The sequence below is a fragment of the Melozone crissalis genome, unplaced genomic scaffold (assembly GCF_028551555.1).
Source record: "Melozone crissalis strain CALT ecotype California unplaced genomic scaffold, PUWL_Pcris_2 ptg000045l_1, whole genome shotgun sequence".
NCBI classification, from domain to species: Eukaryota; Metazoa; Chordata; class Aves; order Passeriformes; family Passerellidae; genus Melozone; species Melozone crissalis.
The window spans coordinates 25,992,689-26,020,010 of NW_026535823.1; the positions used below are offsets into that span (position 1 = coordinate 25,992,689).

Genomic DNA, 27,322 nt, shown 5'->3' on the forward strand with positions numbered 1-27,322 from the left:
CATCAATCCGAAACCAAAGGCACACACAGAATGACAAATATTTTCAAGAGTATGGAGAAAGCTACCACCTCATTCTGAGGAGGCACAAGTTGTGTCTTTGTCTCTTTCAGAAGAGAATTCTCATGTCAGAAAGATGGAATATTGAAATAATCCTCAGTGCAGCTCCACGTGACACAACCTTGCTTTCCCTTTCTGAAACCAGCCAGATTTGGTGTTCTCAAGAGCTAATACACAGTGAAGCCACAGCTAATACACAATGTTCCCAATTCACACAATTCTCTGAGCTTCTGCATCAAGATTGTATCATTTTAACAATGACCTGCACTTAGCTTTAATTTCTAAAAGTCTATAGATTCTGGAAGTGTGAAGTAGAATTATCTTTGCAATTTCAGTAAATCCCAAAAAGTTCAATTTATTGCTACTTAAAACTTCCAAGAGGACAATAATCTCTGCTTAAGACAACAAAGCAGCCATCACAGTAATCTCTCAGATACAACATCAAAGGTAAGGTGCAAAGAAGTGACCTCCCACAGGGAGAATGCACCTGCTTTTGACAGCCAACAACAGCTAACCAATGCAACCTTGAATTCCTACTTAGAGTTCAACTTTGACATAAGTATTTTACTATTTTCTTTAAAAACTCTCCCATCTCTATAAAGCACCAGTAAATCCAAACCTGTTCTGGAACAGCAGAAGTGAACAAATTTTTCCCCTCTCTAATAAATACTAGTTTTCTTTTTTTTAATTGACTGGCTAGATTTCAGCTATTAAAGTCCTTGGTATGATTCTTTCCTTTAACACAACAGCTCATATCCCTTATAAAATCACTAATAGAAAATAAAGCCCTTTTTGTTAACTCTAATCTTGCTTCCTTGCAAGTGTGCCAGAGGCACTTTAATATGGATCAGATCATGAATATCACAAATTACTGCAGCAATGTGTGGCAACAGAAGATCAGATTATTCATATAACAGCAATACCTCCTTCCTGCTTTGATTAAAAAAAGAGTAAACTGTCACTTCCTCTTAAATCCATGTCTTTCTGATCCTTACAAATCCAGGTTTACAGTATGAGGTAATGGCACAGCACAAACCTTAGAATGACAAATGAGGGGTATTACAGGGTGTAATAAAACCTACTTCACTTTCTGTCAAAGCTCTCTCCTGTTTCTCATGATGTACAGGTAAGAAGTTACCCTAGAGCAGGAAAAAGTTAGTAGGGACTATTTTCTATAAAGTTTCCTATGGCAGATTCACAGCAGACGCACTATGAACAAAGCAAACTATGTACGGGCAGGCACAATTATGGAAAAATTAATGTACCAACAAGAACAGCCCTGGTCATAAACGCAGTGCAGGAAAATGAAATGAAACTCACAGTTAATTTATGCATCAGTTTTGCAATGCAGAAAAGCACACCTCATTAAAGTTCCTATTTTTCTTGGGTATTGCTGGAACATGGAACCGCAGCCTATTTCCCTACTTCAAACAGACACACTAGGAAACAATTGTACAACCTTGATACTGGCTCATGGGGAGGGAAAAGACAAGAGTAATGACCAAATAAAAGTATAAAATGCTATTCACACACCCATTACTCCCTGCAGAGCACCCAGCACGCTGCCATACAACCATAGTGTGCAGAAATGGCTTATTATTAGCAAAAAACTTATTTTCAGTATCCAAAGATTTAGTTCAAGTTGAAACACAACGTTCTACCTTTAATATATCCTACTTCTTTAACATGACTCAACAAAGTTTCGAGTGGCACATTAAACATCACTCGCCCAGTCCAATGGACACATTTCTTAGCCCCCATTGACACTACGTTTCAAAGGGAACCGAACTTTTTTGTGCCACTCAAATATCCCTGTTGAACTCAAATGAAAACTAGCCTGGGCTGATGAAATCTCCAGGAAAGATTTAATGATGCCTTCCAAGATACTGTGCCCAAGGAGAACATTTTAATTCTTCAGCAAAATGCAGTATTAACATCTGATGGGACTAGTACGTCAAGGAGAAGCCCTAGAAAGGTGATGCTGGTTTTGCAGAAGGAATTAACACCTCTGATTTTTGGGGCCAGGCTGGAGTCCTAACTCTAATTAAATTCTAAGCTGCTTTTTCCAGGTTTCATAAAATAGGCTTATCTTCTAAGAAGTTCAGCTTGATCTTCTCATTAAAGAATGTGTTACAATGGAAACACATTAGTACTAAAGCCATAAAATACTAAGGAAATTATGGGCACTTTCCCCAAAATAGTGGGTTGCCTTAGTATCACGTAAAAAAAAAACCAACCCTGTACATTCACAAGTCTGCTTGAAAAGGAGAAACTTGCTGTTTAAATGTTTTTTCAGTGTTATCTCTATTTGTTCTTTTTAATTAATAAAAGGATACATGCAGTGACATTTTAAACACTAATCTGCTATTTAGCATCCCAAATTAGGAAACATAAACATTTATGCACTTCATTAAACACTACCTAAGAACACTTTTGATATTAGCAGGAGACAAGCGAGGCCATTCAAAGAAACTTCAGGGCACACATAAGACACTGGAAAACCACACTCCTGCTCTTTCCACCCCTCATCACAAAAGCTCTGGCTCCATCCCATGGGAAGCAGCTGTTGAGAAATGAACCCTGGAAATCAGTGGGATCTGACACACCAGTTCAGTCACACTGTGGGGTTAAGGGAAGGGACAGGAATGCAGGTGCACCAGTGGTGAAAATTTGGTGTTCCTGTTTGGCAGCACAGCACGAGGCTGGTACAAGGCAACCATAAAAGTGACTTCAGAAAGCATAAAGCAAACACTTAGCTATGAGTTAAGACACTAATTACATACAGGTGAAGTACAGGGAGAAACAACCGGCTGTTTGTCTCATCTCTTCCAAGGGAGGGAGGGCAGGTCTAGCACACCTCCTCCTCCCCTCCTCTTTTTCTTACACTCACCCAGCCCTTTAAAGTGTTGTCATCTTATTTCAAAGCTCCCATACCTTTTCAGTGATTTCTCATGGACAGCTCCTCACAGCACTGACTCTTTCTTCTTCACAGCACAACCAACAAATTCCAACTGTCCTCTCACCCAGCTAACCCCCTCTTTTGTAGCACTCATCTCCTTATTGGACACAGCTGTGGCCTGTTAAGTTCAGGGCTGTTCTTAATCTTTGGTGATGAGCACAGCTGCAAGTCCTCAGGTGTGAGATTGCCTTCTGCACTATTCTCTTACATTCTATCCCTCCACATTAAAGAATTATGGTATCATTTAGGTTGGAAAATACCTTTAAGATCACCAAGTCCAGGCATTCACCCAGCACTGCCTATCCCACCGCTAACCCATGTCCCCAAGTGCCACATCTATATCTTTTATCATTTAAATACTTCCAGGCATAGTGAGTCCACCCCAGCAGCCTGTTCCTTTCCACATGATCTACATTATAGGACACTGAAAAAGGCTTCACCTCAGGGTGAACCAGTGCTACAGGAAGGTGATAAGAAATGGGAAGTTTTTCAAGACTACAGGAAACAGAATTGCAGTGGTAAAGAAACAAATGCTGACACTTGGGAACAGGTAGGCTGCAAGGGAGACAATCACAGCTGTGAGCACAGAATAAATGGAAGGTTAAGTGAGATCACAAACCCTCAAAATTCAACAATCCAGATCTCAAGTTATCTCTAAATCCTTCATGAAAAGAGAATATTTTGCTTCACTTACACGCAATAACATATAGTTCAATGATAAATGACATTTTTGATGACAAATTATTTCTAAAAACTTTGCATCGCAAGTCTAACTTCAATGTAGAAAATTATTTTTATTTGTAATTAAAATTTGTGCTAAAAGTGTCCATTGTTAAATTATGGACCCAAACAAAATTGTACTAAATTTTCTACTGTACATACTCTTGCCATAGTGTGGCAAATTTTAAATTGTTTGAAAGTACAAATACACTAAAAAGGTAATATTTCAAGAACAATAGTATGGACACACTGAGAAACTTTATACCACAACCAGAAATTTGAAGTGTCTTGGTCCCTGTAAAAGAAGTGGTTTTAGATTTATTTATTAAAATGAATTATCATGATTTTACAGCTTACAGCTTTGGGCTCTTTGTTGTTCATTGTTTAGTTTTTGTTTTTTTAACTGTGATGGTAATAGTGATCTGCCTACAAGATAATTGAAAAAGAAACGTTCTTTGTGTATTTTTGATCAAATATATTGTTAGAGATCAAAACAAAGATTTATAAAAACAAACGATTGAAATTTCATTTCAGAAAAAAACACTGTAAAATACAGTAAAATCCTTTCCGATAGCAAAGTGAATTTTGTACAGTTCTTCCTTCTAAGCAGATGTTTTACTGCAGCTGAGATCCAACAACTCCAGCAAAACTCAACGCAGGGCAAACCGGTCGGTGTCCACAGAGCCAGAACCAATGTACAACGCAGGTAACAAACTGCAACTCGCTGGAGAAACCTTGGAAACTTCAGTTTTCATTGGGAGTGAACTTACAATATATCTTACATTAGTTAAAAGCAGTTTACACCATGACAGAACCGCTCAAAAAACGAATCAGTTATAGGAAGAGAGCAATGCTTCAATTCAGCTTCTCCCATCAGCAAAAATGCCACACAAATCAAAAACCAACACTTAAGTAAAACACTAAGACTTTATTAAAAATCCAAAATTTATTGCAAATTGTACTTTGCAATTTCCCTCCTTTCTTCATTTTTACATGATTTATTGATATCCATGATTTTTTCACAGATGTACTTGTTGACTTTGGAGAGTCTCTGTGCAATTTCAGTTTCATCCACAGTTTCTTGTGCTATTCTATCATACAAACATTCTGGGGAGAAAAAAAAAGAAAGAGTCATTAGGATATTTTTAGAAAACACAATAGCCCTGAGTTGGACTGACAACTCAAGAGACAGCAGTGAGTAAGCACTGTGTATATTTGTTGCAAGACAAGAGAAGCTTTCCTTGATTCACTGTCTGTCTTGTTTCAGTCAAGATTTGTCACCAGGCTTGAATCAGTGGCATGACCAACTTCCAGTTATGCTGTGACTACATTAATAGGCTTTCCATACAGAAACAAGGCTAAACCCAAACTTTCACAGTGCCAGCCTTGCCTGCCTGACCCCTGCATCTGTCTGAATCTCCACAACAGATTTAGTCTCTTCCCAGGTGAAGTGTCCCACCAGAGCTGTATCCACAGTGAGTCACTCCCACCTTCACCCCTTCAGCAGGGTATGGAAATGACAATGCTCAGGAAGAGAAGCAGTAAACAGCAGGAGAACATCTTAACTTATTTATTTCACTTTTTGTATCTCTTCTATATTAATGTCCATGTCTTTATCAGCTGCCCTGTCCCTGGGCTTATTTCACTTTTACTGGTGGATTATTCAGGACAAGTGCCATCTCCTTGCATGTTTGATCAATACACGTTCTGAAAGACACATTATCTGGAATACAAAAAGCAAGTGATAGCAGTAACTGCAAAAGCAATGTGGGCAGTGAAAGTTGAGACAATTTTTCTTCCCAGATTTGGAAGTTTGGTGCCAGAATCCTGCAGAAGTTACTGAAATCTGAAGTGGTGCAACACACATAACTCCTTAGTGACAGGCAGGTTTGGGTTTTTTTTGGTTTTCATAAACAGACCAAGTATTTTGTTGTGTAGGCTTCCCAGACTGGTTAAACAAATTCTGTTCTGCTTTGCCTAGTGATCTATTCCATTAGCTGTTTATTGCTTCATATACAGAAAGCCATAGAGATTATTGCTTAATTAATGTGCTTTACAACATTTCTAATGCACCATATTAAAAAGTTATGAAAATTAAGTACTATGCATGTTTTGTAGTTCATTTGGAAACCTCTGAGAAGTTTTATAAAAGGTTATTTTGCATTAACAAGGTTTATAACAGTGCACATCCATCATACTTTTTATCATTTCTTTATTACATACTACACAGTGGGGATTTTTAAGAAGCTATAGAGATATCAGACACATTAAGAGCTAATGTTGTCATTCAAAAATCTATTTTAAATAAGTTAGTCTGTGTCCACAGAATGATGAGAACATCTAAAGCAATGTGAATTTTATGTTGTAAGATGTACTGAATATAAAATAAATGAAATTAACCAGCATGCAGCCTGATAGCTGAAATGCTGATCATCCATAAACTATGATTGGAAATACAACACCTAAGAAGAGGCACATCACATCACTGGGAGCCTGAAGAAAGGCAGTGTGTTTGCAGGACATAAGCTGGCTCTACAAGGGTGTCAGAACACTCCCAGGCAGATGCACCCAGTAAGGTGAACTCCCAGTGAAAGACAGGCTGTGTTGTTCATTTAGCCACAAAGCCAAGCAAAGAATCACTTAACACAACTCATTCAAAAGCTGTAATTTTAAAAGTTGGTGCGAATCAGACAGATCCTTGATCACAGTTTTTCCTCTCCATCTCTTCCATTTTTGTGAGAGGGTGTAGAAATAGTAGTTTAGTGCTTGCATAAGGACACTGGCTTAGGGCTTTAAAGAATAATTTGAAGGTTCTGCTTGTTTTTTGGCTTTACAGGAGCACAGAGACCCCCCCTTTGTACTGCTGAATACCAAAGATTCAAGCAGACCTCAAAGGCTAACCAGGAGCTTCACTACTTTTGGTGATGCCTGATCCAAATCACTGGCTGTGGAAAACTCTCTCAAACCTCAACTATTTGTCCCCTTGCTGGTCATTAGCTTGTTTTGTTTTGCTTTCTTCTTCATGGTGGGGCAAGACCTGCTAACACTGACGCAAAGGACACAACAACATGGAAAATCATGGTTATGAACTACCCAGTGCCACTGATACAGGCAGCCTGACACCTCCAACACTGGCCATGCAGATTAACTGGTTCAAGAGGAGATTGTACAGGCTGGAGTCTAACAAAAGGGAAACCAGAGACAAGGTGAAAGAAACACTAAAAAGAGGAACATGGAAAACCAGGGCATGTAACAGTAGAATTCAAATGAGGGTTGAGGCTTGAAGCAGAAGTATGACAGGAAACACAGAAAAACGAGGAAATAGGGAAGAGCTGAATTGCTGGTGAGTGTAAAGGTATGGAAGAGAAGAAAGGGAAGGGCCCCATCTGCCTCTCATCATGTACCTGTTGGAGCAGACTCCCAAACTCACTGTAGCCAAAACAAGGGGAGTTAGGAGAAAGCTGTCATTTAAATGGCTTGAGCCATTGGAGTAACCCTGACAAAAGTAGAAGAGGAAATTCTCACAGAAACAACCTTGCCAGCAGCACTGAGGAGCAAAAGCCTCAAGCAGGGAAACTGGAAACCACATTGCAATGGGCCAGTGGAAAATAACCTCCTTGTGCTGCGTGCTTGTAAATGCACACCAGGGCAACCAATTCTGCTTCCCCTTTGGGAGAGCCACTGCCACAGAGTGGATTCCTTATGTGGCCAGTACGTCACTGCTCAGCCACATCTGTAAGGATTGTACCTAGAGACCCCAGACAGAACTAGAAAATCAGCATGGAACAGCTTCCACTTCCACAAATAATCCTGAAGCAGCTTAGTGGAAAAAAACCCAAAACCCACGTCCTTTCCTCATTTCTTATAAACTAAGAAAGATGACAGTACGGAGATAAGTTTCCAGTTTCTCCCCACACAACACAGACGCAGACACACGCACACACTTAGAGAGGAACTGTATTTCTTACTCCAGTACATGGTACTTTCATGGCCAATTACACCACCTCTTAATGAGTTCACAGTTAAGAGCACGTAGCAACTAAGAACAGGAAATGCAGAATAATGAAGCTGTACCAAATGGGGAAGTTTCTTTCAGCCCTACTGCAATGTAGTATGGACACAAAACCTAAAAATCCAATTTCAGTATGCATTCCATGAGGAAACAACTCAGTTCTGACTTAAAAAGAAGCCTGAAATACCAAGAGAGACAGAAATGATGCAACACAGGCATGATGATAAAAAGGGACTGAAATTCACCATTCAGTTTAAAAAAAGGAGAAAGCCTCCTCTCTCTCCAAGTACTACACACATGGACTCAGGCTTGCAGTTACTGAAAGTGTCATTGCAATTTTCCCTACCAGATGAGGTCAGCGATTTACACTTCCTGTCCAAATTCCAATTCAAGTGCAACAATTAATTTTTACTATTTCCATTTTCTTCACTTAAAAGGGTAGAACTGTTCTTTCTTGCCTTTGAAGGTATGCGTATTTTCATAGTCACAGCTATAATGGTTTCTGTGCCTCATGCCAGAGCTGGTTATGTTCTGGATAAAAGAATGTTGTAAAGCTACGCTCAGTCTTGTTTAAAGGAATATATGCACTTTAAAAAAATCAGCATGTTACAAATGAATTCTAGAACAACATGATGTTCTCCAGGCTCAGAGTCCTGCCCTGCAAGTGGTCTAAAGTGATGGTTTTCAAACCTTACTGAAGCCAATGTACAACTCTTCAGCTGTGGAGGCCTGCACTGTGCACAGCTATTGCAATGTGTTTTACTGCTCCTGGGTACGTCTGCACTTCACAATGCAATAGCAATCTGAATTACAGTTTTTAATCAGTTAATTTTAAATGAGCTGAAAAGAAGCATCTTTCAACTCGGTGATTAATGGTTAAACTCCAAAGCAGGAAGCAAAAGTTTTCAAATAACCTACCTCTGACAATGCTTAATTTGTGAGGTGAGAGAGGTGGCTTGGGAACGGCATCTTTCTTTTTTTTGGTTGCAACTCCTGTGACACTTCTGTTCTTGAGAACATCTGTTCCCCAAATCATAACCGCTAGATTTTTTGTATACTTTGAATCTCCTTGTGTTACTTGCAGCTGGTGCCATTTCTCCTCATCTACCCAAATTCCACTGCCAAGATGGACCTAGAAGGTAGTAATAATAACAACTTATCTATGGTATGTAGCACACAACAGTATCCAAGTGCTGTAGGAACATTATTATTAGGAACTAAAATAACAGTAATTAGGGCTGAACAAATTCATTTTGCCTAACTCTGAAACTCTTCCAACTTTGTGGGTCAGGGAGTTCAAGTCAACCTCAATAAATAATATAGTTCCTTTTAGTAATCCCTACTTTTCCCCCCCACATAACCTCTCTCCTGAAAGACTGTGGTCAGGAACAGAGATTGGAGAAGGAAACAGTGAACACATCCAGTATTATATAATTATGCAGAGCATATAAACCAAGCAGTTGCACCAGCCTAATTCAGGAGGAAGATGAAACACTTCCCTTTGGCTAAAACACTTTACCCAAAGCACATTCCAGAGGCAGTAGAGACAGAATTACTTCCTAAGTTGTATCCTGTACCTGTTGGCAAGAGCCAGCCTCATTGTTTGAAGTAACTGGAAGGGGAGAAAGGATTTTGAGAGCTCCAATTTCAATATAAGCCAGGAGAGTTTGGAAGCTTTGAAAAACTTCCAGTTCTAACACAAAGTGTGCCTATCATGTATGATAATGTAAATGCACCACATGAATACTGTTTTGTGGTTAGGCAATGACCCATTGCAGCAACATCATAAACTTTCCATTATCTGAACAATGGGAAGTCGAGGTATTTCACTGAAGTAGTAAAGCAGGATAATATGGGCACTGGAAAATACAGTGCGAAGCCACTGGAGAGTCTCCATAAGAAAGATGCTCAAGTCTGGTTTTGCTTATTAGCCTTGCTCAGCACTGACTGTGCCTGGCTGTCTCCCACAGGGCTACCCTATGTCTCCACCCCAAGATTCCCAGTGCTCCAGTCTAATGCCATACAAGAATCCAAGCACCATCCTTAGACTGCCACTACGTGCTTGAGCTGACAGCCCTGACCCTCAGGACACCCTCCAGCACCAGCACCAGCACAGAGGTAACTCCACCAGTAACCAGCACAAGTCTGACACAAGTGCAACCAGGACACACACGCTGGCCCTGCATGGAACCACAAACACTTTGCACCCTGTCTGTCCATGCTCCAGCTCCTGGAGTACAGTGCAGACTCCTCAACTACCTGTGCACACAGCAGCTTTGTTCACGTGCTGATGCACTTCACTCATTGGGACACACACCTGCTCTCATCATAACAAAGGTGTGACCTACAGCTCCCAGCTGCTGGTCAGAGCTCACTGCACTCACCTTCAGACAATCTGGACAAGTGCAACATATCAAACAATTGGATTGCTACATAGCCAAAATCTAGCTTTGATTACGTCTGGTCCAATGGGGGTTCTTTCTGCAACATTAACACTTAAAACTAACTTTTGACCTTCTTATGATTAAAAAAAAATGCTATCAACAAAATCCCACAGCAAAACTGCATGAGAAAACTGTTTGCCTTAACTGCTCTGCTGTTAGTTTTCTGTGGTTTTACTCATTTCATCTGGCTTTACATAAACTGTGCCTGCTACCCACACAAATCTGAGCAGTATCACAGAAGTCCCATTAAATGCAATGAAAATTGGACAAAGCTACTGTAAAATTTTATATACCAACATTTTACTGCCTGTATTCAACTGAATACCCTTTTTCCTGTAAATGGAAACCTGCTTTAATTATTAATGAGGACTATAACCCCAAGAAATTTCTTGTTATAACGGCATCCTTCAAAAGCAACTAGATGTTTAAAAACTTAAATAGAGTAATATGACTGGTTTGACTACAAGCTATGTTATATTAAAAAAGAGAAAACTCTACCTTCCTTAAAGCATAAAACCATGCAGCAAGCTGCCTCTCCTGCAGAATCTCCTACACTAAAGGGATTCTAGAAAGCTTTTCACAAGTCTGCATGGACAGAAATTAAACTAGTAACAACCACAACACAAACACCCTCTTTTTTTTTTCCCTTTTTCTCTGTTGTTCAGCCTCTTCATAAATGATTTTTAAAAAGGCACACTCTTTTTGCTGCTCTCTACATATTTTGTTAGGCAACTTCAATGAGCAGTGAGCAGTCTGAGCTCAAAAATAATTTCAGTGCATTTTTTAATTCAGGTATTTCTGGTTAGATCTTGGAAAAGTTCTTCAGGAAAATGTCTGAAAGTTACCTAGAAAATAACTAAGATTAGAAATGTGACATAGCAAATTTTGGGTGTTTGTATTACATTAGTGGTAGGGATCGCTGTATTTAATCAAAAATCCAACTCTTCTCTGCCAAAATTAGGGTTTGCCTTTGCCAAAGATTATTTAGTCTCTAAAGCTACTACATTATTCATTAGCTTGAAGTTACTGAAAAGAAAAGAACAAGTTACAGGAAGTATTTTTAATATTTATGCTTCAGAATGATCATCTCTTCTTTTAACATGCTTCATTTATTAAAACAGCAATTGCTGGTATGAAACACCTATGGCAAAAGCAACTATGTGACAGACAGCCACAGCCACAGCAATCTTACATCTCCATTTTCTATTTCTAGCACTGTTAGGGTGAGGAATTCAATCTGCCTGTGTCTCAGTTTACCTCTCTACAACAGGCCCTACTGTTTCCTATCAGCCCCAAAGCTTAGTGAACTCCACACTCAGCAGACATTCCCCTCTTGCTGGAAGAGCTGCCCCATGAGCCAGACTCTTGTCTTGATGAAATCAATGGGAAATTTACTCCCAATTTCAGCAACTGTGGGATCAACCTCTAAGCACAAGGCAACGGAGACGGCAGCGAATTCAAAGCGACGCTCACCAGCATGGCTGTGCTAACATCTGCAACAGATCTAAAACGTGTCTCAGAAGATGAACCCTCTTTTTTCCTTTCTTTCTTCTTCTTTCTTTTCTTTAAATGAATGCCATAGGCTCTTTTTCAGTGACTCCGTTTTCCCTCTGGAGGGAAGAGATTTATCAGTTCTGAAAGAATCCTACTAAGATCAAATCTGGTGCCACAAAGGGTAAGATTTGTCAAAAAAAAAGTACTTCAACTACTCTAGTGGTGCATATCAATAAAGGAATACTGAAATAAAGCCATAAACAAGGAAAACTGAAGGAAACTACCCTCCAACACTCCAAATACATTATTAGTTCACATTTTTGGCATCTGAGCTGGCTGTAGACCTATTAAATAGGCAAACCAAGAAGCAAAATTACAATAAGAAAATTAAAGAGATACTAATATCTGTAAAGACAGAAAACTTCAGCAAAAGAAGTGCCAAGAAGCTGACAGATGAAAAAAGGGTGCAGGGAAAGCTGCACACAAATACTAAAGGATGTGTCCTATCCCACAGACCTTAAGTGGAAGAGAAGGAGGTAGAGGAAACTCACACAGTAATACACCCTAAGTACTCATTGCACAAATTTAAACAAAATAATCAAGCAAATGACATATTAAAATATATTAAGCAAGAAAAGCTATCTGAACTAAACACCTGTCAAACTGTCAAGATTCTACTATTTTTCACGTACATTCTGTCCCCAATGATTATGTTGAATTCTTCCTCAAGAGGGACAGACATTGTGCAGTCAATCTTTTAACACCAATCTGAAAACACAGTTTCATGCTATATTCCTTCAGTAATTCCACTACACAACAAAGCTGGAATGGATGCTTCCTCCCTAAAGATTTTCAGATTATGGTACCAAATGCATCTCTATACACCAAGAAACAGGATCTGCACAGGCAATTCTGAAGGAATTACAGTTTTGTAGAAGAAACATCACGTTTATTTAATGATAATGAAAACAGCTGTAAAAGCAGGCCTAGGTAGACGAGCAGTTAATGTGTTAAACAGGTTGAAATCTGAAAAGCTCTCAGTCAGGTCCTGGCAAACTAGAGCTAGATGGTATTTCAGCAACTTCACAAAGTCTCTGGAAAGTAGCACTACATCAGCTCAATTCAGTGGCAATGCTCCTACCAGCAGCAAGGGAGCCCATTTTCCTTCCAGGGTTCATAACTACCTCCTGCACTCCAACTCAAACATGAGGGCTTCTCTGCAATATGACTACAGCACATTATAAACATTAAAAACCCTTTAGGAAGAAGTATTTTGGTTAAGTAGACTCATTTGGTTAAGTAACTTTATAACATGGGTTACTGACTTTGGTCAATATTTGGTGTATTTATGGATGTCACCAACTGAAGACTACGTCAATTTGCCTGTGCATGAATATTTACTTAATAACTGTATTCCTCACATTGCACATCATTCAATGCTCTCACCACAGAGGATATTTTTCTATGCTCTTCACATCTGTGTAACTTCACAATTCTCCTCAGCATAACAGCACACCTTCATGAAAACTGAGGAAGCTTCTACAAGCTGCTACCATGCAACACCCCCACAATCAATGAAAATTCCACAAGAACATGACCAGATGGACATTTAAAAATGACTCATGCTATATTTAATATAAAATACCTTTCCATTCTCGAGAATATACTTGTCCATTACTGGAACAGGGGCAGGGTAGTACGTTGATGTATTTGCTTCCTCACTGAAGGTCTTCTGTACCTCAGGTTCGGGCTCAATTGATTCAGGTTTTACTTTTTCAACCTCAATGGCAGGTCCTAGACAGTTAAGAAAAGAGAGCTGTCTGCTATCCCAGAGAACATGAAATCAATCCCTTCATCACCCATGATTAGCATAAAATAACATATTAGTCATGTTCAATTTAATGTTAGAAGTAATCTAAACCAAAATCCTACTTCTGAACATCAGTAACTAAAAGCAGGATAAGTATTCCTGCTTTATAAACATTAAAATGTTTAATTTTAATTTAAGTGTTTAATTTTAGTCCTAAAGCATAAGGACAATTACAGATATGGGTAAGATTTCTTCACACTAAGGAAATTATGTTAAAATGACACTGAAATTATAAAGCAAAAGCAACAATAGTAATTCTTCAAATAAGAATTGCCATATAGTTGCATAGGAACCTGCATAATTTACTGTGATAATTACATAAATTATCCACACAGAATTACAAATATTATAGAAATTCAAAATCTCCTTAGATATAACAGAGGTGTATAAAAATAGGGAGGATCTGCAGAAATGCTATGAAGGAAATAGACTTAGGCTCCTTATGTTGAAGTATCATGCACAGAAAGAATATCAAAGGTTAAAAAACCCCACATAAATTAGAATTTTGATTTGTCCAATTCATCCAACACTGATTTTTATTTTTAATCAACAAAAATAATGCACAAATTAAACAACAGAATACTACTAAGCATATGTTTGAGACTTAAAAGTGGATTAGTTATTTTGTTAGTCATCAACTTTTCCAGAGTGAAGACATAAAATGTTCCTAAAAGGACAGAAGAACAAACTTAAGTGATTTGTGAACTGGATTTCCTGACTCCATTCCTTGCAGGGGTTCCACCAGAAGTCTAGGCTACGGCCCCAAGCCTATCAGTGTCCCTTGATGTGCGGCTCTAGGGTCCCAAGAAGCTCCAGCAGGCACTCAAGTTCCATGCAGGGCCGGTGGCTCCACAGCACAGCAAGGTTAGACTCTGGACACCATATCCAGAACTCTAAGGACAAACTCACCCACTTGTCAGTGCTAATTGTCCCAGGCTGGTGCTGAGACCCTGCAGCACTCTGCAGCCCAACCCTGACATCTTCAGCCCATGACAACTCGATCAGGTCACCCCTGAGCTCCCTGCTCAGTGTTTGTGCACACAGACCCAGCCCTGAGCTGATCCAACTCTGCAAGTCACGCTGGCACCACAGCTCAGGTCTTAGTCACGCATCCTAAATAGTTCCTGTGCCTGGAACAAGCACAGCATTCATCCCTCCCACTTTGTGCAGTTTCATTTAGAGATTATTATACAGCAATAGCAGTGCTTCCTCCGTTGTCAGCAGTTGACATTTATCCTATAGCTTATCCTACACCTACAGAGCCAGCTCAATGTTCTCAGCTGGCTGCCACTCCACGCTCACCAATGACTAAAAGTTGTCTTGGCAACTCAGACAATCCTACGCTGCAGTGCCACCAACAAGAGGGTCTTAAGAGCCAGCCCCAGTGCAAGCATGGCACAAACAGAGAAATCACAAAACATCCAATTTGCATCATCATTTCATAGTCATCTTAGCAAACACCTCTATTACAATGAATATACAACAGTACAGCCAAGACAAGCTGAACTTCCTAAACTTCAGACTGTAAAGCTGATTGAGACTGGGGGAAGACCTGGACTGGGTAAAGCACCCAAAGCCTGCCCTCAGCATGGGCACAGCTGAAGAAGCAGATGCAGGGATGTAATTGCCAGTGTGACCTTAAGAAGTCATCTCTGAAGCTGTTACTTCACATTCTTCCACAAAGGGCTATTTTCTTATACTTTGAAAGTCACTTTGAGGGAGACACCTAAGTATAACCACCTTCTTCTTAGCAGGAAATATTTATTTCCCTTTAAACACTTTTACTACTCCCTATTTAGAAGTCTTTTACTGTTTTTAGTCATATATTGACACAGCTGGAATTTGGTTTCTAGAGCTTCCCCAAGGAAAAAGCTGATTAAAGTCCACAACAACCACAGCTCTCACAGGTCAGAATACCTCTGCTCCAATTCATGCTTTAACCACTTGCTTAGAAGTCACCAAAATAAAGCCTTTAAAATCTCTTTTTTATATCCTGATTTTTGATTTCCAAACAGAAATCTGCCTCTAACCAGGCAGTCTCCACAGTCACTTCCACAACCACTAAACTGCATTTTCAACCCTGCAGGCTGGGAATTGCACATGCAGCCTGCACTCCTGCCTGCCTGCCAACATAGCAGTGTGCCCCATTCACCACACTCCAAGATCCCCCTCTCTGCATCTTATTTTAAAGAAGAAGAATGGGACATACAAAAATATATATCTCAATTTAAAGGCTTAACAATGACAGCACTTACATAATAAGGATCAGGGAAAACCAAAAAAAGACGATTTTCAGAATGCAAGAAGGAAACAAATGTTTTATTGCAAAATCTTTCTCCTGACTGCTGTTTTTTTAGAATATCCAAGAGGCCAGCAAACTCAAATCAGGATGAAGAGGTAGAAGGCTTCCCTTTACCTTCCCTTTTCCTCAAAAATGCATCTTAGGCTACATGCTACTCCTGAAATTAGTAAGAAAGTAAAAACAAATTGACTGATAAAGTGGTTAGCATACATTTGTAAGCAGTAAGTTTTTGCACATGGTCTACCAGAATTTGAAGCAAAACAATACAAGTCTGAGAAGTGGTAATATTGGTACTTTCTGTACTTAAAAGAAACCTTGGGCCTTTTTTTTTGTAACCATCAAAAAGCCAAACAAATGTAGAAAAGCTGAAAACCAGTAATTCCTGACATGTGGTAAGACACAAATCCCATTTCATTCTCCCTACTCTGGTGTCAGTTCCAAGACACTGCAAACTGGATCACTAAAATTAAACTGGGATTAAAAATAAAACCTTGGGGGTCTGTGTGCACATGCTGATGAATCAATGTTTCTGAATGAATGTGAATATACCACCTGACTTTGGAGCAACACTAATTCTCATCAATCTAGCACAAAACTGAACAAATTATCAGGGAGCTAAAAACACCCAAGCATTATCCCTATAGAACTTCAGTACTTCTGACCATATTTCCAGCCACAGGAAATGGCACAGATCTTGCCTGTGAGAGAGCTATTTTTCTAAAGAAGTTATTGAAATTTTTCTTTTGCAATCCAAGGGCTATTTAAAGTCCCTATAGGGGAGAGTCAGTTATTTAATTCTTTAAATTATCTTACTCTCTACTGATAAAAAGAGGGCCAATTAGGTGTGTTTTCAGGTGCAACAAAACAAACTGCAAAGGCCTTCAGCTGCAGGGCTTCCAGCTCCCCACGTGGGCAAGGCAAGAGGCTGCACACATTATTCCAGGAGCTCAAGAGGGACACCATAACCTTTTCCACAACAGTCATCCCATTTTTCCACTGCTCTGGTCCCTGGTGAAATGCCTGCCTCCTCCACAAAGGGATATGCCTGGAAATAATATACTAAAATCATAAAGATGGTATTAAGCATTTCTGCATGGATCAGTATGGATTTCACTGTTGCAGTTTGCCACAGCTGCCTCCAAGGCTCTTTTGTGACAAAGAGCAATTTGGTGTCACCATGAGGAAGATGAACCTCCTCACTCCTGCCACAAAAGTGGCTCCAGTTTAGTAGCAGAGCTGAAGGCCTAAATCTCAAGTACAATGCACTGACTTCCAGCTCCTCACTGAATTCAACACGTTGATGGGAAATTAGGAGACTGACTACTTGACTGCAAGTTAGCTCAAGAGACTGTTCTATATTTGATCTGCAAGTTTAAAATGGCAACAGGCAAGCATTTCCCACAGCTGCAATTCATCAGCACAAACCAGCTGTCATCTCATGCAAAGAAATCACAAGTCTCTAAGGTGAAACAGAAATGCAATTAGTTTGCATTAAGTCCAGCCTGCTAGAAGTGCAGTGTAACATAAATTACATGTAATTTGAAACTCTAGGTTTAAGAGATCACTGCAACTGCAGATGAATTCAGGATGTAATTTATTTTCAGAACAATTTTCAGAGATTATTCACATACCCAAACATACCTCATTTATAAGCTGGAAAAGTAAGGAAGACTAAAAAAGTCTTTACATATCTATTCTTGATTAAAAGTAGTACTTTTTCATACTGTCATCAGACTCTCTAATTTAGAACATGCTGAAGATGTCTCCCTTGCTAATTATTCATAAGTTTTGTATTGATTTTTCTAGAACATGGTTGTTTCTCTGCTGTGAATGAGGCTAAAAGGAAAAACAACAGAGTAAGCAACAGTTAATACACTGAGTTTTAGGAAATTCAAACCCTGTGAAGGACAAAGCCAGCACGGCCAAATTCCACCTTTACCATCCAGTGCTCCTTACAAGTAATATTAACAAGGAATTTTTTTGGAAGTGTCGTATAGCTGATATTTTTCCAGGTATGTGATTAAATTTAAAGAACTTGTCTTCAACAGAATTGGGATTTGTTTTCAGCTGTCACACTGATACATACAATAGAAATGCATGCCCAATATTTAGAGAAGATTCAGTATTTTTTTCCCAGGGTTCCTTTTCCTCTTTCTTTTTTTTTTTTTTTTCTCCTTTTTTCACTTTTTCTCCTAAGGTTTCTTTATTTGGCTGAAGCAGAAAAAATGCATCTTCTTTTTCTTAAAGTGAAAGAAAAGAGATAGAATTCAGTAGCTGTCTTCATTTCACTGCTGGTCTCACCACTCCAACTGCTGTCAAGTCTACCAACTAAATTGGTACTTTACGCTGTTCAGCCCCATTGCCTACCAACATCTGGCTCGTGCTCCATTCCCATAAATTCCAGCTAACTACTTGCAGATGAAGAAACATCCTTCCATCCAAGGAAAATTTTAGAAAGCTCAGTGGAATCTCCTGCCAACCACATCGTCTTTTTCAGGCTGCGGCAACCTTGCCTATTTAGCTTTATTTAGAAAGTTAACTAGAATGTTTATGGTAAGTAACGACATTTTAATTGTGCACAGTGTAACAATGATGAGCATTCACAATCAGACACCCAGTTTAGGTTGTGGGACACTCCAAGAACCTGGCTCCAAGGGTGTGGGCACACCTGAACACATGCTACAGCACAGGCACATGCTCTCCCAGGTCCAGCTCTGTACGTGAGGGTAACTCAGACCCACATGCAAATTGCATGCACTCGTTCCAGTCCAGGAGAAGAGCCAATATCCAACTCACATGCAAAAATTAAGTTTCCAGATACACAAAGGCAGACATAAGAATGGCATGCTAAGTTTGGATGCATAGATTTCAACCAAGTTTCAGTCACCGAGCAAATCTTCAACACAGCAGTACCACATTCTAATTGCAAATAAATGTAATTAGTCAAATTTTTGAAGGTATTCCAAGGGTACCATCTTCAATGAAAAGGATGAACTTTTTATTTTGTCTTTTTTCCCATTTATTCCAACATAATGCTTAAATAATTGTTATAAACCCAAACAAAGGAGCAATTGACCCAAGATATTTAAAACTGAAATCCAAATTACAAAAACCTGCATTTTGCAACAAGTGTTGATAAACGGGACACTAATATAAAGCCTTTTTAATTATGCTTTTAACAATCCATTGTTTTTCAAATAGCATGGCTGTTTAAAGCCACTGCTAAAACTTCAGGAATATATCACATTTTAATAAGCTACTAATGGGAAGAGGGGTCAGAAAATGGAAGGTAACATAGTCACAGAACAACAAACAAAATCCCTAACTGCAAAGGATAAATTAGTTTTAGCCCAACTATTCATATTCATTCCAGCGCCTTTTCTTTACTTTTTTTTTTTTAACTGGAACATATTGGTATATTTTGCAGATGATGCTTTATTAACTTTTTCAGCATATATTGGAAGGTCAGAGACTCTTTATAATACAGCTGCTTAAAATGGAACTCTGATTCAGCCATACCAGCACAAAGACCTCTGGTTTTTAAAGAAAGCCCCAGACGTACATAGCATACAAATTCGACACATATTGTACAGCCACAGCAGAAAACCCTTTTAACATTCAATGTCCGGCTTCACAACCACTGCTATTCTTCAAATCCATTTCCATGACTATTGATCACACCTGCAAAATTCATTCAAACTAGTCCCACTTAAGTCCGGCACTTACCACTACCTAGTCTTAGGAGCAGTACATCCTGGAGCCTCCTGTTCAAGTCTCTGAGCTCTTTCATTTCTGACACGAGTGCCCCATACTCCTTGAGCTTCTTTGCCTGTTGCACAAGCTGTCTCCGCGTTCTCTCAAGCTCCTGTTGAATGTGTCTCATCTCTTCCTGTTGCTGCTGGTAACTCCTCAGCAATTCCTCATAGAGAATCCGAGGAACTACAGCATCGTCCATATTGTTCATGCCTTCTGTAGCCTCCATAAAAGCCTCCTCAGGGCTGGAAGTATTACTGAGACTCATCCCGTTCTGTTTCTCAAGGCGAGCAACAACTGCTTCAATGCTTTTGTGTGTACCTTCACTTTGTTTCCTCCCATCTTGTCTCTGCACGTTACAATAAAAAACAAATAAATTAGGAGAGTCTTGGGAACTGGTAATATTCTTGTCTTCCAAAAGACTAAGACAAAGCCAGTCTGCAAAGCTATTTTGCCTAACAGGTTCTTATGGATACAATATGTAGCATAACTAACATGCAGCTGTAACTCAGCTAAATGCATGTACAAACTTCTGAGGCAGTTAAAGGCTTCCTGCATTTATGCAACACTTACAAAGGCAGTGTATATAGGTCACTTGATTCTGTATCATTAATTTCTTTTTGAAAAAGTTGATCTCTTTTTCTTTTAAGTTTACCCTTAACATTAAGATTCCTGACAGCAATTGATTTTCTGATAAGCAAGAGAAAGAATAACTGTGTTCTCCGTTTGTCACCTGTGACGACACCAGAGGTGAAAGCAGCAGAGGCACAAAGCTGTTCTGTGAACTGAGGGCTTGTCCTTCCCACACTTTGGGAGACAAAACCTTCACTGAATATCCCTACAGCACGTTCACCCAACTGCCTGATGCCAGTGACTGAGTTAACACTATCAGCAAACACTGAAAGGGATTTGAAAACACTGAAGCTGGAGACAGAATATATCATCCAGCCTCATCTTCCTTATCAACTGATTCCTTCTATATTAGTACTGCATTGCAGAGGCTTCAGGACCTGGGAACTCTCAGTGGAATTTTACCTTCAGTCATCTGCACAAACCCTACAATTAAATTACACCACTTTCCTGGGGCCTGGATAGTGGGATTAATATGTGACAGTACACGTAAAGTCACTAAGTTTTACTGGCCAAATAAGAAAAGGCATTTGAATTTCCAAGCAACTGCAAGGAAAGTAAATGCAGCTCACACAGTAGAGTTGAGAAGCTGACACTATCAAATTCCCATACCACAATATCCATGAGTAATGTGGTAAAAAACCAAAATTATTTGATGTTACATCTCCAGCATGCATCTTCTAAAGAAAATTAACAATTAAAAAAAGCTGGCCCAACACAAATTCCTTGTGTTTTCTCCACACACAAGGAAATGTACTAATACCACTCCTGCAGCTGCAAAACACATGAAACCATCAAGCAGTATCTTATTCTGAAGGTTGGCAGACTTTTAAAGAAATAATTTGATATTAAAAAAATAAATACATTTCCATAGTGGGTTCCTGGCATTTGAACCTAAAAAGGCAACTGGGAGTTATTATGGAGGGATACAGTACTGTCAATTCTTCTTTTCAATCACTGCAGTTGGGCAGTCTCAGAGCACCCTTCCCAATGCCAAACAAGCAGCAAGCAATGTCACAAGTGCCACCAAGAACAGCTGGTACAGCTGGGTACTGGTGACTTTTAAGGCATTTAGAGCCAAAGTGGAAGAGCATTGTTGCATCAGTCCCAGGTGGCAGTTACACTGTGCAGACAGTATACACAGGAAAACGTCTGACTGCACTTAAATCAGGTTTTGAAAACCCATACCCCACCCCCACACACAATGTGACCCAATTTCACCAAACACACTGTTTTAAGGGGATCAAAAGCAAGCCTGGAATTCTTAAGCTAGGATGTTCATATATGCCCCAAGCACTTACAAAAAAGATAAAAAAAGGAGAGGAGGAAAAAAAAAACCAGAAAGACTTCAGTACCTTACTGTGTCTAAGCTCCACATCTTCTTCCCCATAATCTGTAACTTCCCCAGCTTCTTCTATGTGATTGAGAGAGAGTTTGGGGATTTTAATTTTCTTCTGCATCACACTGTTCTCAAGGTCAGTTTTGTCCTCTAAAATGTATATTAAAAATAAGGTTTTGTTACATTAATCAGTGTTCTTACTTTCAAATACTACATGATTTAGGCATGACCAGTTACAAAAACCCAACCTCCCATGCTCCAATCCCCTCATAATACCATGATCAAATTAGTCCATGGTGTAAATCCACTGATGCCCACTGGCAATTCTAGAGTTTCAACTGGGGATCAGGCTGGCCCAACACAGACAAATACAGAAAAATTCCAAGCTAAATTCAAGTGATCAAAAGTGTTGATGAGTGGCTTGTACTATTACCAAAGTAAGAGCTGAAGAGGCTGTAAATAAAACTTCCTGCATTGCTCTAAATTATGTTTACCAATGGTATTTTCATATTCATAATCCATTGCTGCAGTTCAAAATCTGCTTAGGGTAAAGTGAAAATAAACTTGGTAATTCATCCCATACTCTAACCATCATCTGTCAGCAGCACAGATCTATTTGCACACATGGCAGATTCTGCTGTTCTGCAAAGTGCAGGGCTGGAAAAGGAAATGTTGCTGGAGAGCTTCAAAGTGCATTACACAAAAGTTGCATAGGAACCAAATCTGTAACAAAATTACTCCACAACCCTATTTCATTAATTAATGGATTTCATCCTTTTCCTTTAGATACTATTGGCGAAGGCAATAAATCTTTGCATCTCATTAAAAATTTGAAATAAAGTATTTTCAAGTCTGTAACATTTTGATGTATCTCAAAATTAGGTATTTAAAAATATTAATCTGAAAATACATTCAAAATATTTTAATATTCCTGAAAAGGTAGAGAGGGGACAGTGAACCAAGAGTACACTCTCCCAAAATGTGCCTGTGATAGGTAAAATTCTTGCAGAACAGACAAGGTCTGAGAAGATTCATTCACTCCTGGCAGAGTCTGGCAGGCAAACTGTCAGGCATTGCCTTCGTACACCGAGAGTTTATGAACAGGAAAATATTTTGAGTCTTCCTATCCACCTGCAAATTTTATTCTGCAAATGTCCCATGAATATTTTTGAAAGTGCCAAGGAGGATGGCCCCTATGAGTGCTTAGTTGCATTGACTTTTGCTTTCTCAAATTAGCATCTCTCCACAGGACCTCAAAATGGTTCGTGTTGACAGTGTAGGAAAGGGAAACAAAGGTAAATCACTGTTTAATGAGGAGCAAGGCATTCATTAGAAATGAATTACACAGATGAATGCAATTCATTTTGTTACAGATAGAAATGGATCTCTTGTAGGCAAATGGAGATATTACAGCCCAAGGCTATGTAAAAAGAATAGGCAAAGAACATGCAGAATGAGACATTAGACAACCTGAAATGAAACGCAGATGGTAGCAATAAATACTAAGACAGATGCAAAAAGAAACAGATAAACAACAAAAAACAGCTAGGCTTATTTTAGATCATTCTCCATTCCCCAGAGCATCGTGGATGCTTATCCCAGTAACACAAAAAGGCAATCCAACTGTTTCAGTTTTGAAAAATAAACCCCTATGTTTTCATTTATCTGGAAAATGTAGGTTCATCAGAAAAATGAGATAAGGCAATTCTAATGCCAGAGAGATGAGAAGAAAATATGGGAGCCCTTCCCAAAAAAACAAATAATACAAACTTCCAGACTAAAGGATAGACTGATGGGTATTGGTATTTTCTTGGCATTTAAGAATAAATGAATCCATATTGAAAAGGGCAAAAAAAGAAAACCACCAACATTTTCTGTGTTTATGTATTTTGGGGTATTGGATGGATTGAGGAATCCTTTGCTGAATTATGTTCTCTCAATTCCTTGGAGGAAGAACAGCACATGGATACTGCAGAGCCAGCTTCTCCAGACTGCTTTGCCAAACCATCTTCCACAGGACATGCCGATGACCTCCTTCTTCATTTAAAGAATTCAGATCAGCTTCTGTCCTCTGAAATAACCCTTGGCCTCACAACCAGATGGACACAATCCCTTATTTGACACAGTTACCAATTTGTCTGCTGAGAACTCACTGGGGTCATCAGAAGCCAGAACCACACAGCAAGTGGACAGGGACACAAGGTATCCTCCCCATGGCAGGGAAAAGAGACTCTTGAAACAACCAAGGACAGGGCTCACAGAGGAGTAAGTGCCTGTGCAGACTACAGAAGTCAGCACATACTTTCCAGCAAATAAACCAACATTGAAACAAAAACAATGTGGAAGAATAGTAATATTTATCTTTGATTTTGGATTTAAAGTCATTTCAAAATGGTTAATAACACATTCTGTGCACTTAACAATGAAAATGAAAGAAAATATTTAGTTTGGGGTCAAAGAGAACAAATGCAAATTATCTGAATTCTTCATTCTCTTCACTCCACTCAATTTCAGTTTGTTTATAAAATTTATGTTTGCAAAACTTCACTGGTTTTGAAGTTTGTTTAGACATCCCCTTACAAATGCTTAGTTTGTACATTGCTGGCACGTAACTATCAACACAGTTCTCTTTCTGTTCATTTGACTTTTTGTTTTACTGCTTATCTGTACATGAACCAGTAAGACGAAAAAAGGAACTGTTTTCTCCACACACAAAATTTGAAGAAACAATGAGTTTATATAAGTTAAAGCTCAGGAACTTTCAATGCATTCAGCAAGCAAATAAATGTTCCTCTGCCTTCCAACAACAATACATGTAATATTTTTTTACATATGCTCTGGTCTTTGAAAGCTTATTTATACCTAACACAATCCATCCAGTGTGTTGAATATGAAAAGGCCTTTTGTTCTTTTTCTTTTTTTTTAAAGTGCATTTCTAACCTCTGTTGTCTTCTGCATTAGCTGCAGATAGAGCCAGAAAAATCTCATCCTGAATTTGAGATTAATGCTGGAGTTCTGGCTCTTGCTCTGTAAATATTAATGGAATTTGGGAAGGGGTGGGAGGGAGAGAGTGGAGACTGGGGGAAGGGTAGGAGAAACATGAATATGCATTTATAGCAGTTCTCTTTAGGATTCTCTGTCTCTTGTTGTGGCAGCAAACAAAATACAGATACAAAAGGACAATCCAGCAAAAAACAACGCACCTGTGATTTTGAGCCAGAAGAAAACCAGGATAGGAACCAAATATATGCACAAGCTCCAATTCAGTGCCTAAGGCTACAGAAGAGAAGGGCAGCCTAAAAGCGTTGCAACTCAGAGCCTCATTTTGTAACGACCTAAATAATTTGTCTGGACTTTGTTCCCAGTCATTTAAACCTTGCTGGAAGTTAAAAATTACACCTTCCCCTAGGTGGCTATGATCAGCTTGTTAGAAAGTTGTGTCTATTGTTTTCCCTAGATATGCAATGAGTGGTTCAGTGATATCAATTACTGAGAACTAGCACTTAACATACTTAATTAGGCACTCATAACAAAATATGCAGGGTGGAATGCAAGATACAAGAATGGATTCCCCTTGTTCTTCAAGAAGGGACATTCTGAAAGACACATGTAAATTAGGAAAATTGCTTTTGTTCACAGAGAACCTGGCATTCTGTGATTCAAGATAAAGAGCAAAGCATGCTGAAATAACCATGCTCCAAGAAAAGGTCAGACTTGGAGAGATCTTGGCAGCCAGCTCCTCCTGGTGCTGAGGCACAGGGCTCAAGAGCCAGGGCACATGACAGGGTCCCTCCCCATCCAGCTTTGGGAACAGGCAGTCAGGAAAAAGTGAACTGCTGAGGAATTCCACAGTGCCTGGGAACACACTTGGCCTCAGCTCAGTGCTCAAAGAAAGAAAAGCCAAAAAAGCAACTCTGCATTTAAAAATCTCTATCAACTAGCAAAGGATAAAGTGTTCCTGGAATGCTTTCTTCAATGAGGCCCTCATTCCAGTGTCAGGATGGGTGGATCCAAGCCAAAAGGTGACAGCTTCAAGTCTAGAGGGGAAGGGAACTGAGGCAGAGAAAGCAACTTTAAGAGGGCAGGGAGTTGGTTAAATGCAAGGAGAAATATGTTAGTGCTCTAAAACTGAAAACTCTATTGTGGGATGTAAAGTAAAACTATGAAAATCTCAAAGTCCCCTTAAAGCATTCCTTACTTTCTAATTTAGAAAAAAGGACTGAACAAACTAATCCCTTCAAAAAAGAGTTCAAATGCTGATTTTTTTTCCATCTTTGGAATGAAAGCTGGAAAAATAAAGGAAGAGAGCTCTGCACTCCAAATGGATGAGGGATGGCAGGTCTGGTATCAGTCCAAAGAAGGGGCTTGGCAATGCCATAAATCTTACAGTAATAAAATGAAAGAACCTTGAACAGAATTCGTCCTTCCCCTAAGCCTTCAAAAAAATTCCACTCCTTGTGAAAAATGATATGCTGACAGATGAAAAAACTTACCATCAGCCTTCCCATTTCCAGGCATGCACCCAGCACATATGGACAACACCTGCACAAGATTCCCCACACACTGCTGCACTGAGCTGCTTTGGTTCTGATTCAGCCAGGTTGCCTCTACAGAGAAGGTAAGATCACCTGCCTGGGCAGGCTGTGCACTGGTTACACACCAGGAAAAGCAAAAGATGCATAAGAACCAAAGCAAACACACGAAGCACAACAGGGCATGGATTCCTAAGTGCCACTTACACACAAATAAACAATATTCAGTACTGCTGTGACTGAGAAGGAAAACAGCATGGTAATAATAATTTTTTTAAAAAGCCACCTAGCTTATTTGAAGCTGGGAAAAAAAAAGAACTATAAATTACTTTCTTAGCTAATTTAATGCAAACATTAAAGGAGGACTGGAAGAGGAAGAAGAGATGATATTTCAGAAAATGTAATGATCCTGCAGGCTCAGGAGATATTCAGGATACAAAGCAAAAAGAAATGTGCCTCACAGGAATACACTGAGATTATGACCACTACCAAAGAAGAAACTGAGAATGACAGTAACAAACACAGGCCAACAGACAGCAGCAGAAAAGCAGAAGTTATTTGATGAGGACAGGTGCCATCAAAATCAATACAGCTAAAAAAGGGAGGAGTGTGCAAAGGCAGGGTCAACCAGGTGCTGGCACAGTCAATTCAGGATTTGGATAGTAAAATTTACTATATGGTTTTGCTCTTTTTTTTTTTTTTTTTTTTTTTGCAGACTAGAGGACAGCTTTGTTGGAAGGACAGAGAAAAAAATTCCAGAAATAAACACTGGGCACAGTGAAAGTACTTCAGAAATATATTTAGTTGGACATAAAGGTAGAGCTGAGTGTAAGCAACAAAGCAGATGAGGAATATGTAAGAGACAGCAAGATTTTGGGTTAGGAATGACAAACAAGATTATTCCTCCTCTTGACTCCAAGTTCAAGACAAATGGACAAAAATTGTAGGAAAATACATTGGGACATCCTAAGCATAAGCTGAAAAAGATTTCTGCTCAGGGTGTCAGAAAGGGAAGCTGACAGAAAATGTGAGAAAAGTTAGCAATAAAAAGGCAGAGCTGAGAGATGCCATCATCTGGGCTTGTATCACTCCCAAAATTTTAAGAACTAAGTTGTTCTGCAGCATTTCACCAAAAAGAGCAAATGACAGCAACACACAAATGAGTGACTGGAAGGTTGTCTTCAGAGCACAAAGAAGAGTGGGAAGAACA

The 27,322-nt window shown here is 39.2% G+C and overlaps 1 protein-coding gene across 5 annotated transcripts in view; it reads right to left on the reverse strand.

Moving 5' to 3' along the window:
* The window catches only part of LOC128943327 (BEN domain-containing protein 5-like), an 877,269-nt gene that overhangs the window by 318,792 nt on the left and 531,155 nt on the right, over nt 1-27,322 (reverse strand). Inside the window, exons 2-6 of one of the 5 annotated variants that reach the window (XM_054286230.1) lie at nt 21,597-21,730; nt 19,591-19,960; nt 13,332-13,480; nt 8,667-8,880; nt 4,650-4,843 (exon numbers count right to left, since the gene is read on the reverse strand). The exons of 3 other annotated variants lie outside the window; for them this stretch is intronic. In XM_054286230.1, the coding sequence (XP_054142205.1) occupies nt 4,683-4,843; nt 8,667-8,880; nt 13,332-13,480; nt 19,591-19,960; nt 21,597-21,730 (1,028 nt within the window). In that variant the 3' untranslated portion in view covers nt 4,650-4,682. Of the gene's footprint in view, nt 1-4,649; nt 4,844-8,666; nt 8,881-13,331; nt 13,481-19,584; nt 19,961-21,596; nt 21,731-27,322 lie in introns of those variants that run through there. One more of the 5 variants, XM_054286229.1, reaches the window with a different exon arrangement.